Raw genomic sequence first — 16,328 nt, forward strand, 5'->3', positions numbered from 1 at the left:
GACGGGGCTTTCGTCTGCACGCAAGACATTGCATGAGGCGGGTGTTTCAGCCAATTAAAGTTGGGGTAAGCTTGAGTCCTCGCAGCCAATGATCGACCCTGCCGGCAGCCGCAGGCCCCGAACCGCACCAGCCCGCCCCCACTTGGTCCCATTCGCCGGCTCACTGTGGACAGCTTGCCTGAGCTACCAATACTCCGTACCCAACCACGAGCTGTCAGACCCAGCTTGCGACGAGGTCCGGAGCCTGCTTCTTTTCATCTCCAATCCCATATATTCCATTCTTGTCCCTCCTTTGCAACCCCTCCGGAATCCGAAGAAAAGCAAAGATAGGCCAACATGGATTTCCTTCAACGCCTCGCGCGGTTCTTGGACCGACCCCTCTTCCCGTGGAAGCGCCTCATCCTCGGCTTCTCGGTTGGCCAGTTCGTCTTTGAGAGCTTCCTCTCGCTCCGCCAGTACCAGGTCCTCAAAAACACCAAGCCCCCCAAGGTTCTCGAACAGGAAGTCTCCCAGGAAGTTTTCGACAAGTCTCAGGCTTACGGTCGCGCCAAAGCGGAATTCGGTTTCATCAGCGGTCTCTGGGGTCAGATCCAGAACATTGCCTTTATCCAATTCGACGTCCTCCCCAAGCTCTGGTCATGGTCCGGTCACCTGCTGCTGAAGTTCGCGCCGGCGCGCTTCACCGGCGAGATATCTCAGTCCATCGTCTTCGTCCTCGCCTTCATCATGATCCAGCAGGTCCTCTCGCTGCCTAGCTCCATCTACCAGACCTTTGTGCTGGAGGAGAAGTTTGGCTTCAACAAGCAGACGCCCAAGCTCTTCATCACCGACATGATCAAGTCTCAGCTCCTCGCCTTTGTCCTCGCTCCCCCGATCCTCGCCGGTTTCCTCTCCATTGTCAAGAAGACGGGCAACCAGTTCTTCTTCTACCTCTGGGCGTTTGCGGCTGGTCTCCAAGTCTTCATGATCACAATCTACCCTGTCGCCATCCTGCCCCTGTTCAACAAGCTGTCGCCTTTGGAAGAGGGCGAGTTGAAGAACGGCGTCGAGAGCCTTGCCAAGAGCCTGAACTTCCCCCTCCACGAGCTCTATGTGATTGACGGAAGCAAGCGCAGCGCCCACAGCAACGCCTACTTTTTCGGTCTCCCCTGGAAGAAGCACATTGTCATCTACGACACCCTCATCGAGAAGAGCGAGACGCAGGAGGTTGTTGCCGTTCTGGCTCACGAGCTTGGTCACTGGAGTCTCGGCCACACCACGCGCCTCTTTGGCATCTCTCAGGTATGTCTCTGCAGTCCACCGGCGCAACAGCATTCACTAACAGCGATAGGCCCACTTCCTGTACATCTTTGCCCTCTTCTCCGTCTTCATCAGCAACAACTCCCTGTACGCCGACTTTGGCTTCCTCACGGAGCACCCCATCATCATCGGCTTCATCCTCTTCTCCGATGCGCTCTCCCCCATGGACACCGTTGTCAAGCTGCTCATGAACATCCTGAGCCGCAAGTACGAGTTCCAGGCCGACGCGTTTGCCCAGAAGCTCGGATACTCTGCTGAGCTGGCTAGATCCCTCCTCAAGCTCCAGATCCAGAACCTCAGCTCCATGGACGCCGACTGGATGTACGCGACCTACCACTTCTCCCACCCGCACCTGTCGGAGCGCCTCAATGCGCTCAACTGGAAGTCTACGGGCAAGGTCACATCGGAGGAGCCCACCGTGGGCAAGACCTCTGGAAGAGACGAGTTGTAAAGGGGAAGTTAGCTGATTAGAGTGCTTGCGTCTTTCAAGAGCATTTTCGGGGTTCACACTCCGCAGACATATTTGTATTACTACTAGGTCACCCAACGAACCGGCAGGTGACTCGTCGGGTCGAGAAAGCGGATGGAATAAATCGTTTTACGCAGTGAAAGCAAACTGCAAGTTTCCGTCCCACCAGCTCATCGCCTCGGGGCTCTCATGTTGGCCAGCACGCGTGCCAATAGCTCCTCTCTCGTGTCGTTGTCCTGCGGAAACAGGTTTCGCTATGTTACATGTAAGTACACAATGACGGAGACGGAGAAGAGAGCTGCAAATACCGCCGCAAGCCACCTCCTCATCTCCTCTCTGGTCCAGTCCTCGGGGCTGCCTGTGGGATCCGGCCCCGCGGGGAACATGTCGCCGCCGTAGATGGCCCATACGGCTACGGCTGTGACCAAGCCGCCGAATGCTAGTGAATGGTCAGCACTTGGGTCTTTGTGTGCGATTGTATGTTGCTTTACCGAGTACGGCATTCTAAGAAAGTATTAGCAGAGCAACTAAATGCAATCATGGTGGCAGATACGGACCCTGGATCTCATGGCATTGTCTAGTGGTGTAGGCATCGTGTGTAGATGTGGCGGTGCAGCGACAGTATGTCTTGTGCAACTAATGACCGGAACCTCAGGTTTTCAACGCGGCGAATAGGAGCAGAAAGAGCACCGATTATAAGGTATGCGAAAAGCTCAGAGGACACCTTTGGTAACGTGTTATGCGACGTGTTCGTTTATAGACTGGTTTGAGTTGAAGCGTCGTCAACCCATGCGCAAGGAAAGGTGCAGGCCGAGGGTCTGGTCCAGCGCCACGTCTACCCCGAGAGCTTTCGGGGCGTGTGACGCGTGCCACAGTGACGTCCCATCTGAAATGGTGTGGTGCTGCTGCCTGTGGCTGTGGAGGAACCTGGGAATCCGTGGGACCCGACGGGACCCGACTCCGCTCCTCGGTGTGGTCGGTGACAGACCCCCCGGGCAGGCGACCTGTTCCAGCCCGCCCCGATAAGATAAGGTCGAACCTCGCAAGATGCATCGAGTCCCTCTCTCTCCCCGGCCGAGTACTCGAGCTGGTCCGTGCATTTCGCTGCCGCAGGGGTCCATCCCACAAAATCAATTTTCCATCCAAAAAAGCCCACGAAAGTCTCACGACAGCAACCACTCAATCCGACCAGACAAGACCCCCTTCGTTGTCGCCAATACCCCCCCGAAAAATACCGCCAAGATGCCTCGCGAAATCGGTGATATCAAGCAGGTACGTTGCAGCGCTGTTGAATTATTGTTCTTGTATATTTTACCGGGAGAAAATCGACTAACAATTGCTGTTTCTGTAGTTCATTGAGATTGCCCGGAGAAAGGACGCTTCCTGTATGCCATGATCTGATTCCCTTCCTCCCACTACCACGCACCCGACGAAGCCTCGAACGACTAGAAGAGAAACTTCGAATCTCGGACAAGAGAAAGATCCAGAAAAGGAACAGCATTTTCTAACGTGTACTTGAATCATAGCCGCCCGCATCAAGAAGAGCACCAAGAACTCCCAGATCAAGTTCAAGGTCCGCTGCCAGCGCCACCTCTACACCCTCGTCCTCAAGGACTCCGACAAGGCCGAGAAGCTCAAGCAGTCCCTCCCCCCTCGTACGTTTTGAACCCTCTTTCTAGATCATCCCTCGGCGCAGTTCTACCCCTCGAATTTCCCTTTCGGAAAAAAAAAAAGACCTCGTACGCAGTCGAGGAACACGGAAAGGAGAAAATGCAGACGGGGGGATAACCACGAATCGATTAAACTGTCGCTAACCACCATTTCCCTGCAGAGCTCCAGATCAAGGACGTCCCCAAGAAGAACCCCAAGGGCAAGTCCTCCGCATAAGGGATTCCCGTAAAAAAACGTCTCGAAACAAAAATCGTCAAAAGGAAAACTTTGAGCTTCGATGGGGATATAAAAGCATGAGTACGGATAGCCTGTCATGAGGTCAATGGAATGAATTTTTGACTCGTTCCCCCACCTGGGTTCTGTGTTTTTTCGTGGGGCTATTGGCCGGTCGGTCTAATTGGGGGAAAATGAGGTTTTGAAAAGCGTAGTGTTTTGTTTTCTCTCGGTTCTGTACCTTGAATGGTACGGGAACGGCGAAGGCAACCTGCGTCACCACATAACATGGCGTCGAGGAATATCACCTAGGCAATTTGCGAGATGAGATGGAGACTGTGCCAACGTTTGTTGCTAGTCAGACATTTCCCGCCAACGAAGAAACCATTGAACACAAAAAACTGCCACCGCCCGTGCCCCTCTTCTCTGACGGTCCTCTTGCAAACCGGACAGTGCTAGCAACACTCTTGGAGGCCGTCTACCATCTAAACGCCAAAGGCTCCGTGTCTCTGGTCTATCGACGTCCGTACCATCATAGCCCCCTCACATGAGCCGCTTGTAGTGCCAAATGTCTGTCCCCGTCACAAACTCCTGAATGCCAGCCCATTCCTTGAACCCCTCGTGCTCCGCGATCGCCTTGTGCTGTTCCACCGTCTCCCAGCCGCAGTACATGACATACTCCTCGAGGTCCTCGGCGGCTTTCTCAATTCGCCAGCCGCCGCGGACGGGAAACGGCTTCGACGACTCCTCGACAACCCACTTGGCCTCGGCGTACTTTTTGACAAACTCCTCCCTCTTATCCGACTTCACCCCGAACCGCCCGACGCTGAGCACCGGCGCCGTCAGGAGGGATGGCGGCTCGTCTTGCGCCTTCCTTTTGCCCTCTGCCTTGCTCTCTTCCTCGGGTACCGGCGCTTCCGGCTGCTTGCCCTTGGAGTCCATCTCCGCTTCTGCAGCCGCCTCATTCGTCTCTGACGGTGCTGATGCAGGCTTTGCAAAGATGGGCGCGTCAATGTGAAAGAATAGCACGCTTCGCGGACCCTCGATGTGAATATGTGGCATCAGCTTGGCCATGACGTTCTGGTTTTCGGGTGACGCGATCCACTCCCCATGCGCCTGCGGCGAATCCCACTGCGCCGCCAGGAGTATTACGGTCGGGTCCTCGACCTGCTGGAGGATGGCGGTGCCGCGCTCTATCCGGGTCGGCGGCAGGCCGGGCTTCTGGCGCAGAACCCAGGTGTCCTGGACGGTCTGGCAGTAGTCCATGAGCTCCTTGACCTCCTCGGTGAGGGGCTCCTTGAATTGGAGAAGAGCGAGCTCCGTGACGGCCATCGCTGCGAGCTTGTTCGATTTTGACGGAGAGGGCGAGTTCGCTTTCTTCTGCAGACAGAGATATCAAGTTGAAGACGGCAATTCCGGGGTTCGCGGGGTCAGCGGGAAGCTCTTCGCGCGGGGTTCGGTGCGGGCCGGGGGATAGTACAAAGGTACTTTGGAGCTTTGGGTATAAAGATACAAGGGATAGCCCCTCTCTGCTCGAGATGATGTCTCGGGAAGAATCTCAGGCCTTGCCAAAGTCTTTGTGTTTTCGATTCGCTCAAGTCAACATCGGAGCATCCGAGGAGATAATGGAGTATGAAGTCCACTTGGCGGGGCAGTGAGGCTGCAGGATGATACCGATGCGGGACGAGTGACGCTGACGCCCGGCGAGGAGCGGCACAGACACGACGGTCCTAGGTTAGTGTAGGAGCCGGTAGCTCAGTGATAGGCTCAATTGTGTGACAGCCTAAAGCTGATATACATTGTTCTTCCGTCTGAAGAGGCCAAGCAAGCTTGAACTTCCCCTCAATGCTTTGGCTCTGCTGGACGTTTACCCCGCCGTTGCAGTATTTCCCCGTGGATTATACTTTTGCCCGTTGTGTCCCAAGTCTTTGATAGCTCTACGCAAGGTTGCAAGCCGTTACTTGAGCTAAATTGTAATACGAAAAAGTCGGCTCTCCGGGCACGTTGATGTGGCACTGGCTAAGCCGGCATCTCGTGGCTAATTCGGAACGTCCACCTAGATCTAAGTGCATTGAAGTTCTCGTTTCTGCGCCATCTCTGAGATCTAACGATCGCAGAATAGAGGCTGTCTATGGGCCTAAGGGTGATATGCTTGACGATGCTCCATGCTAAATCATTTGAAGCGGCGTGTTTCCTTAGTAGATGCTATCGGAAACGCAACATGCAGCCGTGATTATTGAGATTGCGCGCCTGGACCATTAGCAAGACGAGAACATCATCGGCCTCTGTTCCTGCCAAGCGTTTGCTTGTCTCGACCTATCGTGCTGGGCGATCGACAAATCTCCTTAGGCGAAGAGACAGACCCGCAAATGCACTGCGCAGCCTGCGCCTCGGTGGTCAAGCTGAGAGCTCCCCGGCACGCCCGGCGAGGGATCTAACGGCAAGGTATCGATAAGCCAACCTTCGTGTTCGCGGCATCCACTGGCTGCCGGTAAGCGTCCATGTCTGGCGGAAAACGGTGCTCCAGGCACGGCCGCCGCTGCATTTCCCAACGAGCCTCACGAGAGCTGGCATTGAGACAGTTGCCTGAGCCTTTTCGTTATGATGCGGCGATGCAGCCCGTTTCTCAATCCAAGACACGGAGCTGCCAAACGGTGAAGGTGTCACAAATTGGAGAGACAGGAGGGCTTTGGTTGACGGGTTGTCGTAGCCCTTGGCGCCTGTTCTCCCTTTCCCCCGATACTGGAACTGCTGTGATACCTCACCGCCTCGAGTCTTGGTTCTTTCTCTGTGTCATCCACGATGCAATCTCTTTGTTATTGGCTGGTCGTGGCTGGGTCAACGCATGTCGAGTCCGTGATCGGTGGTGTTGGTCGCATCGGACTGCCCATGTTGGTCGGAGGCTCTCGGCCGGGGTGAACTGCCTATGCGGACGCCCTTTGAGCAGATCGGTGCTACCACAGCCCCTACCACGAACGAGTAGAGGCATCAGACGAAACGACGCTCGATCGCCATGATGGCGACATGACATGATTGGCGATTTAGGGGTCGTCGTTGAATGGTCTGGCACTTCTGGGCTATTCTGCCGTCGTAATGTCCCAGCCACGCCGCAACTCAAAGCTTCTCGGCGGTGGCTTGGAGACGCCCATAGCTGTCGTCTGCAAGCCTGATTTGCGTGTGGTGCTGTTGGCGACTGCTGGTGTTGAACCGCAAGGCTTGTTGCTTCGCATCGCTTTTGATGGAAGACATAGTTGATACTCCGTACTCCATACAATTCTGGGCAATAGAGGTACCATGCAGCCGGTCAGCATCGAATCGAAGCCTTGAAAGGAAGTCGATTCAGCTGCGGTTTGGAACCAGTGAGGTAGCAGCTCAAGAGCTCCGAGCCGTCAGCTTCGCATGCGAAACGACAGTCTCGAGCAGCCGGGCGTTGGATGTGGCGCTGTCAAAGGCTGCTGTTCCCAACTTGGTGTGTTCAAGTCGTGTCCCCCACCATCAGGGCTGTGCAGGAGACAGAATGTATCGTGGTGGTAAGAAGTGCCCATGGAAGGGAGCTTGAGGTGCCATCGACGAAGTACCACAAGTACCACAAGTACCACAAGTACCACAGGTGACAGAGCTAGTGCAAGGTGAGAAGCAGGTCGCCATTGATGGCCGCCCTCCTTCCAGCGTTCCACGGATTCCACCTGCAGCAACCCCTGTCAAGGCAATCGGGTGCTTGCCGGGAAACTGCCCACCAGGCCGGGAACATGTTCAGTCATCAGGGGATAGACGAGAGAGCGAGCCAATGGAGGAGCACCGCCGTCATGTTGGCACGGCGAGGTGCTGCGAGAAAGCAAGGTACCAAGTAATATAGGCCATTCGACGGCATGTTCCCTGACTGTGTTGTGTTGGACCCCAGGTAACATTATTGATGACAAGTAAGCGTAATGACTGCCAGGCATCATCGTCAGAAACCTACACAGTAACTATCACGCACTCCAGCAGCATAGCCCTTACCTGACCATGTGAGACTAGCAGCCTACCAAGTACATACGTTTCGAGGACATCATTGTGCTTCTCCCGGAGCTGCGTTTCGTCCCAAGTCCCAACAAGACCTGCATGGCGCATTTGGCCCAATGAGCCACCAGGTGCCTACCTAGACATGGGCGTGGGCTTCCATTACTACGTAGTTCCATCGAATCGACCCGTGGAGCTTCCAAAAGATTTTCTTGTGGCTGGACAACCAACCGCCACGGCATCTGGAAACATTCCACCCCCGGACTGGGACCCCCGTTCTCCCGCATGGCATCCAAATCAAGTCTCAATTGCGATACCGTCTTCTCTCTGTCCATTCTTCCCAAGCATGAGGGAGACCGTGAGCCCTAGAGCGGGTGCCCAGGCATTCTAACGGAGCACATCTGAATCAACCACACCCCCAAGTCTCCGTCTGTCATGATACAGTTTTCTCGCCAAGTAGTTGCCATCCATCACGAAGAAAGTATCCCATAGCCACGCTACCTTGCCTGCCCTTACAGACCACCTTACAGGCTTACCCCTTTGGTGATCGTCTTTCCCCATGTTTCCTGTCTAATACCTAATGACGGACCCAGCTTCTTCGCTCCGTGACCCGTCGAGTCTCCTTGTCCTTGTCCATGTCGAGCTCCAGCAGCTGCGCAACCACGTTGTCCAATTTGCGGCTTGCCCATCCACCACCCCCCGGAACCTGGGAAAGCTAAATTGCCTAACTGAATCCAGCGTCCCATTCTCTCGTCCTCTAATAAAAGTCCTTGGATTACTGTATTACCAACGAGCTAGGCCACTCCTTCTCAACTTCTCCTGGAGTTCTGCATCCATCCTCCCGTCTCTTCTCTCACTACTCACGCGCGCCGCTCATCGTCACCCGCTTCCGCTTCCGCCTCTCTTCTCTCGCACTCTCTCCCAACAACTTTTTTTCTGCTTCACCACCCTCTCTCGCTCGCTCTGCCTCTCGCTCTCCACCACTTGCGCCAGCACCCACCTACCTCGTCAAGCCTTCTATCACGACCCATCTTGCAGCTGTCGTCTCGTTCGCTCCGCTACCACTACTACCCACCAATTGACCCCTCACAGCACCACCCATTCGGCACCCCCTAGACGACCCTGACAGTTGGGCTACCTATGCGCTGCCTCTAGTACGGCTCTCGAACAAACACACGATACCGACGACCTCCTTTTGCCCCTTCGCATACCTTGGCTTCTACCTCCTTGCACCACCGAGCAACGCGTCACATGGCTGTCTTTGCTCCAGAAACGCGAAACGGGGCTGACAGCATTGCCATCAATGGCATACCACCCGCCGCCTATGTAAATGGCAACGGCAACCTGGCGCATCGCCTCAAAATGGAACGCAAACAGTCCTCGCCCATGATGCCGGCCTTCATGGTCTCGGCACCAGGAAAAGTCATCGTTTTTGGAGAGCACGCCGTCGTTCACGGCAAGGTACGTTTGCGCCCCAAACCCCCTTTTTCCCCTCCATCAATTTGGCCCATAATCTGACTGACCCACGTTGAACCAACAGGCCGCAATCGCCGCTGCCATCTCTTTGCGATCATACCTCCTCGTCACCTCCCTCTCCAAGTCGAGGAGAACAGTCTCGCTTCGTTTCCCAGATATCGACCTGCAACACACATGGAATATCGACGACCTGCCGTGGGCTACCTTCCAGCACCCTTCAAAGAAGAAGTCCTACTACGACCTTGTGACGGAGCTTGACCCGGACCTGGTTGCAGCCATCCAACCAAACCTTGCAGAAATATCACCGCACAAGTCTGACCAAGTACGAAAAGTGCACCAAAACTCGGCCTCGGCCTTCCTGTACATCTTCCTATCGCTTGGCCACCAGTCTTTCACAGGATGCCTCTACACTCTTCGGTCAACGATTCCTATTGGCGCTGGTCTGGGCAGCAGTGCGTCCATCGCCGTCTGCCTGGCAGCGGCTCTTCTCCTGCAGCTGCGCACGCTGTCAGGCCCACACCCGGATCAGCCCCCTGACGAGGCTAGGTTGCAAGTGGAGAGAATCAACCGGTGGGCGTTTGTCTGCGAGATGTGCATACACGGCAACCCTTCAGGCGTCGACAACACCGTTTCAACCCAAGGCAAGGCTGTGGTCTTCCAGCGGACGAATTACAGCAAACCCCCGGCCGTGCGACCTCTCTGGGACTTCCCCGAGCTCCCCCTTCTCCTCGTCGACACGAGGCAGGCCAAGTCGACGGCATTCGAAGTGGCCAAGGTCGGCAAGCTCAAGAAGACACATCCGGAGCTGGTTGGCAGTATCCTGGACGCCATTGACAAGGTCACGGTTGCGGCAGACACTCTGATTGGAAATGAAACATTTGACAACGAGGAGGAAGAAAGTCTACGGAAGGTGGGAGAGCTGATGACGATCAATCACGGATTGCTCGTCTCTTTGGGGGTGTCCCACCCGCGTCTGGAGCGGATAAGAGAGCTGGTGGATCACGAAGGCATTGGATGGACGAAGCTGACTGGCGCTGGCGGCGGCGGTTGCTCCATCACTTTGCTGAAGCCCGATGTGCCCAAGGACAAGCTTAACAGGCTGGAATCTCAACTGGAAGACGAAGGCTACGAAAAATTCGAAACAACCCTGGGCGGTGACGGCGTTGGCGTGCTCTGGCCAGCAGTACTCAAGAACGGAATGGACGAAGACAATGAAGGAGGCATGGAAATCGACCAAGAGAGTTTCCTGAACGCCGACGGCAACGAGGGTGTCGAGAAGCTGGTGGGCGTTCACGGGGGCGTAGGCGAGCGAGAAGGCTGGAAGTTCTGGCGCGTCGAGAGCCATTGATGAGGTTGCGACAAGCTTCAATCTGCTTCTTAACTAACCTTTTTCTAACCGGCCTTGCCATGGTGCAAGGCAGACAAGATTTACTGGCTACATTGGGTTATTTGCCATACGACATGATAATATGAGGAGGAGAAGGGAACAGCTTTGGGTGCGGCTTCATGTATCTATTTTTAATCGGCGCTGAGAGCTTAGAAGTCCACCTTGCGGTGCTAAAATTAATGCTTTGTTGATTGACGCTGTCGTCTGAGGGATGCATCCTCAATTGCCAGTGTCTTGGATTTGGCGGTACCTTTTCCAACTGAAGCATGTCTTGGGAGAAATCCGGTGTCGAAAAATCCAGGGGGCATCTTCCCGTGGTGGGGTAGCGGCCGTTGGAGAGCATTTTCCACAGCCCAAAGACAGACAGTCTGATCTCGGCTGGCCCAGCTCAACCCCGCCATAACCCAAAGCCAACCGCAGACATGCCCGCCAAATCAAAGGTCAGCTCCAAAGCCAAGGAAGCTGAGAGCAAGAGTACGTTGGCATCAGCCGTGTTCCTGGTGGTCGGATCATACAGCTCCTCTCTCTGGACCCTCATCGTCGCTCACTACCTCTGGTTCCGAGCTTTCTTCCTCCCGCATGCTGACTTAGGCTCTCCCAACGCAGGCAAGCAAACACCGTCATCATCCACCGCCGCCGCAGCCCAAGAACCACCAAAGACGGTCAACGAGCGCTCCCTCCACCGCTTCTACCAGACGAACCCGCACGAGCGAAAGCGAGAGGAGGCCGGCGTGCTCCACAGCCTGACACCCGCGGAGCGACAGGCCTGGGTCAACGCGAGCCTCGTACGCCGCGTAGCGAGCAAGGAGATTTGCCTCAACAACAAGGCGGAGCGCGAGTTCTGGAAGCAGGTCAACCGCGAGAGCCCGCCCATCCGCCGCCTCGACCGGCAAAAGACGACGCGGGCCGAAAAAGGTAGTGGTACCGCCGCCGTCTACGACTGGGGCAGGGACAAGAACGGCCGCGACGTGGGCGAGTACCCCCTCGAGCAGTTCGCCGCGCGCGCCGCCAAGCAGGCCCAGCTTACCGCGCTCGAGATCCTGCACAGGCGGTTCCTTCAACGGAGGGAGTTTGCGAGCGCCGGAGTCGCGGACGCCGCGACGGGCAAGATCGAGGAGATTACGAAAGAGGATATCCAGGAGGAGACGCAGAGACGGAGGGAGATGTCGGCCATTAGGAAGGAACTTTACGGCGACAAAATGGGGCCGTACGCAACGGACCCGGAGTGGGACGACGTCATGCCGATTCCTGCAGAGGAGCCCGAGGGGGCGCTGGCTACGATTGCTTATCCGGAGGACTACGCCGAGGGTAAATAATTCAAGTCTTTTATGTCTGAAAGTTTGACTGTAAGCTGCTGGTATGTTGGGCACTGACACCGTGCGTCTAGTCATGAGCTACCTACGCGCCGTCATGGTATCCGAGGAATACAGCCCACGATGCCTCCGCCTCACGGAGCACGTCATCTCCATGAACCCGGCGCACTACACCGTCTGGCTGTACCGATTCAAGATCGTCCGGGCCCTCGAGACGCCGCTCGCCGACGAGATCGAGTGGCTCAACGAGGTCTCGCTCGAGCACATCAAGAACTACCAGATCTGGCACCACCGGCAGCTGCTGCTGGACCACTACTACGAGGGCATCAAGGCGACGCCGGACGAGGTGAAGCGCTTCGGCCGGTCCGAGACGGAGTTCCTCACGCGCATGCTCGAGGAGGACACGAAGAACTACCACGTCTGGAGCTACAGGCAGTACCTGGTGCGCAAGCTGGGGCTGTGGACCATGCAGGAGCTGCTGTCGACGCAGAACTGGATCGAGGAGGACGTGCGCAACAACTCGGCGTGGTCGCACCGCTTCTTCCTCGTCTTCAGCGACCCGGCCAACTCTACCGAGGGTTCGCACGCGACGGAGCACGATCCCAAGGTCCCCGCCGACGTGGTCGATCGCGAGATCCGCTACGCCGAGGAGAAGACGCTGCTGGCTCCGCAGAATCAGGCGGCGTGGAATTACCTGCGCGGCGTGCTGGTCAAGGGTGGGCGCAAGCTCGAGACGGCCGAGGCGTTTGCGGGGCAGTTTGTCAAGAATGTGGGCGCGGAGGAGGGCAAGGAAGAGGTGCGCAGCAGCCACGCGCTGGATTTCTTGGCCGAGGTGTTGGCGGAGAAGGGACAGAAGGAGGAGGCGGCCAAGTATCTGGACCGGTTGGCGGCCAAGTGGGATCCCGTGAGGGCGGGATACTGGAAGTACCGCAAGCAGCAGCTTGGGGCGTGAGTTTTGCATTGCTATCGACGTTGCTGTTTCTATGAATCGAGACACCCCTTCTTCATCGTGCGCAGATGCATCAAGTCGGGTCTCCTATATATCCCATCGAGCTTCTGCTTGCCGTCCCGTGCCGAATTCATTCTATCTCCGAGTCAGCAGGCGAATGAAGAAGAGGATACAAGACAAGACTCACCTCTATTGTGTGTGGTATAGGACACGTCGTGTTGCTCGTCATCGTCGCTCTCGCTTTAATAATCCCAAAAGGCCCATTCCATGCTCTCCCCCATCTCACAGCGCGCGAAAGTTCTGGCTCATAATCAACCACCGCCTCGCGCCCCTCGGCGGATTCTTGCCAAACGTATCCCAATTCGGCACCAGCACAAACACCTCGTTGAACGTCTTTGCGGGAGCATCCCGGCCCCTGCCGTAGTGTACCCTGCCCGTGACCTGCGCCATGATGCTGCACTTTGCGCCCTTTTCGTCGCCCTTTTGCAGGTGCTCGGGGCAACCCAGGGAGAAATCGCTATTGACGACGTGGGCGTCGAGGGACTCGACCTCGTGGTGAACGTCGGCGCCCTGCGCGTCGAGGAGGGCGACGTACTCGTCGGGACCGCCTTGGAGGACGGCGCCGTTGATGGAGATGTCGGGCGGGGAAGGGTATTTAGAGCAGCAGGTTGTGTAGAACTTTTCGAGGGTGCCGCCTTGTTTGCGGCGGTTGAGGGCTTCGTAATAGGCGTCTGCGAAGTTTGAGGCCGCTGGGGATGCATGAGTTAGTTCGATCATGAGGTAGAGAGTGAGTCTGGTGGGAGGGGATGGAAATGGAAGTACCGTCGGCCGAGGCCCTCATTTCTGTTTCGCGAGAGGGGAGAGACATGATTGCGGTGCTCTGTTCGTGTGCTTCAGCCCGAGTTGTATTGAGGGAAATCGTATTGTGTACTCGGCGGTGTTGTCGCAACAATGCAAGCGTTGAAAGGACTACCTTAGGGAAGAAGTTTGGCGGGGCATTACAGGGATCGCGCGCCGATAAGAGCTCTGGGCCGTTATCGACAAACACAATCCGTACGGTGCATTCGGAGCGAGGAACATTGCAAGCTTTCGATTCATCACGCAACCTGCCCATCCCAGCTGTTGACGGCACGCTTCTTAAGCGGTAAGCTCGACAACAACAGGTTCGATGAGACCAGCAAGGCTATCGACAGCTTCGGCGTTCCGCAATCGCCGCCATGTCCCGGCGATGCGATCGCCCTGGGTCTGCCCCTCGTGCACCCACGGGCAGACATCGCGACGCCGTTTCGCGAGCTCCGACAGCAAGGGCGACAAGCCGTACTACGTGACGACGCCCATCTTTTACGTCAATGCATGTATGTGCAATTCCCATGGGGCCCTCTATCAGGCCCAAGCTAACATTTCGACCCAACAGCACCACACGTCGGCCACATGTACTCGATGCTCCTGGCAGACGTCCTGAAGCGCTGGCAAGTCCTCAAGGGCCGGACCGCGATCCTCTGCACCGGCACGGACGAGCACGGTTCCAAGGTCCAACAGGCGGCGGCGAAGCAAGGCGTGCCGGCCAAGGAGTTCTGCGACACGACGGCCGAGAAGTTTCGGGACTTGGCAAAGGCCATCGGCATGGCCAACGACCACTTCATCCGCACGACGGACCAGGACCACAAGGAGGCGGTGCAGCACTTTTGGCACCTGCTCAAGGAAAAGGGATACATTTACGAATCCAAGCACGAAGGGTGGTACTGCGTCAGCGACGAGTGTTTCTACGGCAACAACGAGATTGAGCGGCGGGTCGAGCCGCAGACGGGGCGGACCATCATGGCGGCCGTGGAGTCCGGGAACGAGGTGGAGTGGATCGAGGAGAAGAACTACCACTTCCGCATGACGGCGCTCAAGGAGAGGCTGCTCGCGTTCTACGAGGCGAACCCGGACTGGATCGTGCCGAGGGCGCGGCAGAAGGAGGTGGTGGCGTGGGTGTCCAACAACCTCGAGGACCTGTCCATCTCGCGGCCGGTGCAGAGGCTGGACTGGGGCGTGCGGGTGCCGGACGACCCGACGCAGACGATTTACGTATGGGTCGACGCGCTCATCAACTACCTTACGAAAGCCGGTTTTCCCGGTTGGCGGCCCGGCCGCGAGCACGAGGGGGGGTGGCCGGCGGACGTGCAGGTCATTGGCAAGGATATCGTGCGGTTCCACGGGGTGTACTGGCCGGCGCTGCTGATGGCGCTGGACCTGCCGCTGCCGAAGCAGCTTCTCAGCCACGCGCACTGGACGCTGGGGAAGAAGAAGATGTCCAAGTCGCTGGGCAACGTGGTGAACCCGTTCTTCGCGATCGACCGGTGGGGTCTGGACACGATGCGGTACTTTATGATGCGGGACGGCGGGATCGAGAAGGATGCGGATTATGAGAACTCGCTCGTCATTGCCAGGTATCAGAAGGACTTGCAGTCGACGGTGGGGAACCTGATGAACCGCGTGGCTAAGAGCAAGAAGTGGAAGCTTCGGGATTCGGTGGTGTGGGCGGCGGAGAAGAGCAGCGCGCCGACGAGTCACAAGGTTGAAGGCAGCGAGGAGTTGAAGGCGTTGGTTGACGGGATGGCGCAGTCCATGGCGCAGCACATGGACGAGCTGAATCCCAACGCCGCCATCCGGAGCGTTCTCCACGTTCTGTCCGAGGTATGGACAAGCCTACATGCACCGGGGCTGACTTGTATGATTTGATACTGACTCGACGTGTCCAGGCAAACAAGTACATCTCCGCCGCGGAACCGTGGAAGCTGGCCAACTCGACGGATCCCGAGGCCCAGGCCGCTAAGCACGAGGTGATCTATTACGCGTCGGAAGCCGTCCGCTCCGCCGGCATCCTCCTGCAGCCGGTGATGCCGACCAAGATGGGTATGCTGCTTGACATGATGGGCGTCGAGGCTGGCAAGCGCCGCTTTGAGGATGCGGTGTTTGGCAAGGACTTGGCGTACGGCACGCCTGCGGTTGACTTGGGACGTCCCGGCGAGTTCAACAGCTTGTTCCCTCCCCAGCCGGCTGAGAATTGAGTGGGGAGATGTCGGGTCGGGAAGTGATCAAGAAGTGGGCTTTTGCCCCGTGTAAATATGTGTACTATCTCCGCTGTTGATGCCGATTGTAAGATGGTGTATAGATATTGTGTAATCACACCAAACGAAGGTTCAAGGGCCTGTTTTAGCTGGAGTGCGATTCGAGGGCTTGTTCCGGAAGATGATCCAATTGCTGCAGGGTCCATCTAAGATGCCTCGAAGAGATCGGCTTGTGAGGGCAAGCTGTGAGGTGTGGTCGAGGCAGCGTCGTTTGCGCGCTCTTGGAGTGAGGCGCTACTTGGTGCGATGAAGGGAGTGGAATTTCAACAACAAGTCACTAGTCAAGGTGCCAGAGTGGTTAATGGGCTGCCCTGCTATCAAACCTTGATTCCAGATTAGGCAGTGGCTTCGGTCGCGCAGGTTCGAATCCTGTCCTTGACGCATTCGCGTTCATCTTTTGCTCTTTTGCTCTTTATACAATCTTCCGTTTCTATCGTGG

The 16,328-nt window shown here is 56.7% G+C and overlaps 9 protein-coding genes across 9 annotated transcripts; 6 read left to right on the plus strand and 3 right to left on the minus strand.

The window, feature by feature from the left end:
* Nucleotides 1–336: 336 nt before the first annotated feature.
* Nucleotides 337–1,750, plus strand: CABS01_11391 (peptidase family M48; the record flags this gene model as incomplete). The annotated part of the gene is made up of 2 exons (XM_060544746.1): nucleotides 337–1,281; nucleotides 1,331–1,750. 2 exons carry the CDS (start codon nucleotides 337–339, stop codon nucleotides 1,748–1,750), a joined length of 1,365 nt encoding a protein of 454 aa, XP_060397568.1.
* A 188-nt stretch (nucleotides 1,751–1,938) lies between these two features.
* Nucleotides 1,939–2,361, minus strand: CABS01_11392 (uncharacterized protein; the record flags this gene model as incomplete). The annotated part of the gene is made up of 4 exons (XM_060544747.1): nucleotides 1,939–2,022; nucleotides 2,077–2,207; nucleotides 2,260–2,272; nucleotides 2,326–2,361. 4 exons carry the CDS (start codon nucleotides 2,359–2,361, stop codon nucleotides 1,939–1,941), a joined length of 264 nt encoding a protein of 87 aa, XP_060397569.1.
* Nucleotides 2,362–3,010: 649 nt separating this feature from the next.
* On the plus strand, nucleotides 3,011–3,655 carry CABS01_11393 (60S ribosomal protein L38; the record flags this gene model as incomplete). Its single annotated transcript, XM_060544748.1, has 4 exons — nucleotides 3,011–3,040; nucleotides 3,120–3,153; nucleotides 3,295–3,423; nucleotides 3,600–3,655. 4 exons carry the CDS (start codon nucleotides 3,011–3,013, stop codon nucleotides 3,653–3,655), a joined length of 249 nt encoding a protein of 82 aa, XP_060397570.1.
* A 540-nt stretch (nucleotides 3,656–4,195) lies between these two features.
* CABS01_11394 (uncharacterized protein) lies at nucleotides 4,196–4,984 on the minus strand (the record flags this gene model as incomplete). The annotated part of the gene is made up of 1 exon (XM_060544749.1): nucleotides 4,196–4,984. One exon carries the CDS (start codon nucleotides 4,982–4,984, stop codon nucleotides 4,196–4,198), a length of 789 nt encoding a protein of 262 aa, XP_060397571.1.
* Nucleotides 4,985–7,302: 2,318 nt separating this feature from the next.
* CABS01_11395 (uncharacterized protein) lies at nucleotides 7,303–7,503 on the plus strand (the record flags this gene model as incomplete). Its single annotated transcript, XM_060544750.1, has 1 exon — nucleotides 7,303–7,503. The coding sequence occupies one exon, from the start codon at nucleotides 7,303–7,305 to the stop codon at nucleotides 7,501–7,503; it is 201 nt and encodes a 66-aa protein (XP_060397572.1).
* Nucleotides 7,504–8,902: 1,399 nt separating this feature from the next.
* CABS01_11396 (mevalonate kinase) lies at nucleotides 8,903–10,475 on the plus strand (the record flags this gene model as incomplete). The annotated part of the gene is made up of 2 exons (XM_060544751.1): nucleotides 8,903–9,112; nucleotides 9,192–10,475. 2 exons carry the CDS (start codon nucleotides 8,903–8,905, stop codon nucleotides 10,473–10,475), a joined length of 1,494 nt encoding a protein of 497 aa, XP_060397573.1.
* Nucleotides 10,476–10,936: 461 nt separating this feature from the next.
* CABS01_11397 (prenyltransferase alpha subunit) lies at nucleotides 10,937–12,779 on the plus strand (the record flags this gene model as incomplete). The annotated part of the gene is made up of 2 exons (XM_060544752.1): nucleotides 10,937–11,822; nucleotides 11,902–12,779. The coding sequence occupies 2 exons, from the start codon at nucleotides 10,937–10,939 to the stop codon at nucleotides 12,777–12,779; spliced, it is 1,764 nt and encodes a 587-aa protein (XP_060397574.1).
* Nucleotides 12,780–13,058: 279 nt separating this feature from the next.
* On the minus strand, nucleotides 13,059–13,644 carry CABS01_11398 (nuclear transport factor 2 domain-containing protein; the record flags this gene model as incomplete). Its single annotated transcript, XM_060544753.1, has 2 exons — nucleotides 13,059–13,525; nucleotides 13,599–13,644. The coding sequence occupies 2 exons, from the start codon at nucleotides 13,642–13,644 to the stop codon at nucleotides 13,059–13,061; spliced, it is 513 nt and encodes a 170-aa protein (XP_060397575.1).
* Nucleotides 13,645–13,944: 300 nt separating this feature from the next.
* Nucleotides 13,945–15,829, plus strand: CABS01_11399 (methionyl-tRNA synthetase; the record flags this gene model as incomplete). Its single annotated transcript, XM_060544754.1, has 3 exons — nucleotides 13,945–14,131; nucleotides 14,191–15,455; nucleotides 15,521–15,829. The coding sequence occupies 3 exons, from the start codon at nucleotides 13,945–13,947 to the stop codon at nucleotides 15,827–15,829; spliced, it is 1,761 nt and encodes a 586-aa protein (XP_060397576.1).
* Nucleotides 15,830–16,328: the final 499 nt, after the last annotated feature.

Source organism: Colletotrichum abscissum, assembly GCF_030869225.1.
Source record: "Colletotrichum abscissum strain IMI 504890 chromosome Unknown Scaffold_31.1, whole genome shotgun sequence".
Lineage (NCBI taxonomy): Eukaryota > Fungi > Ascomycota > Sordariomycetes > Glomerellales > Glomerellaceae > Colletotrichum > Colletotrichum abscissum.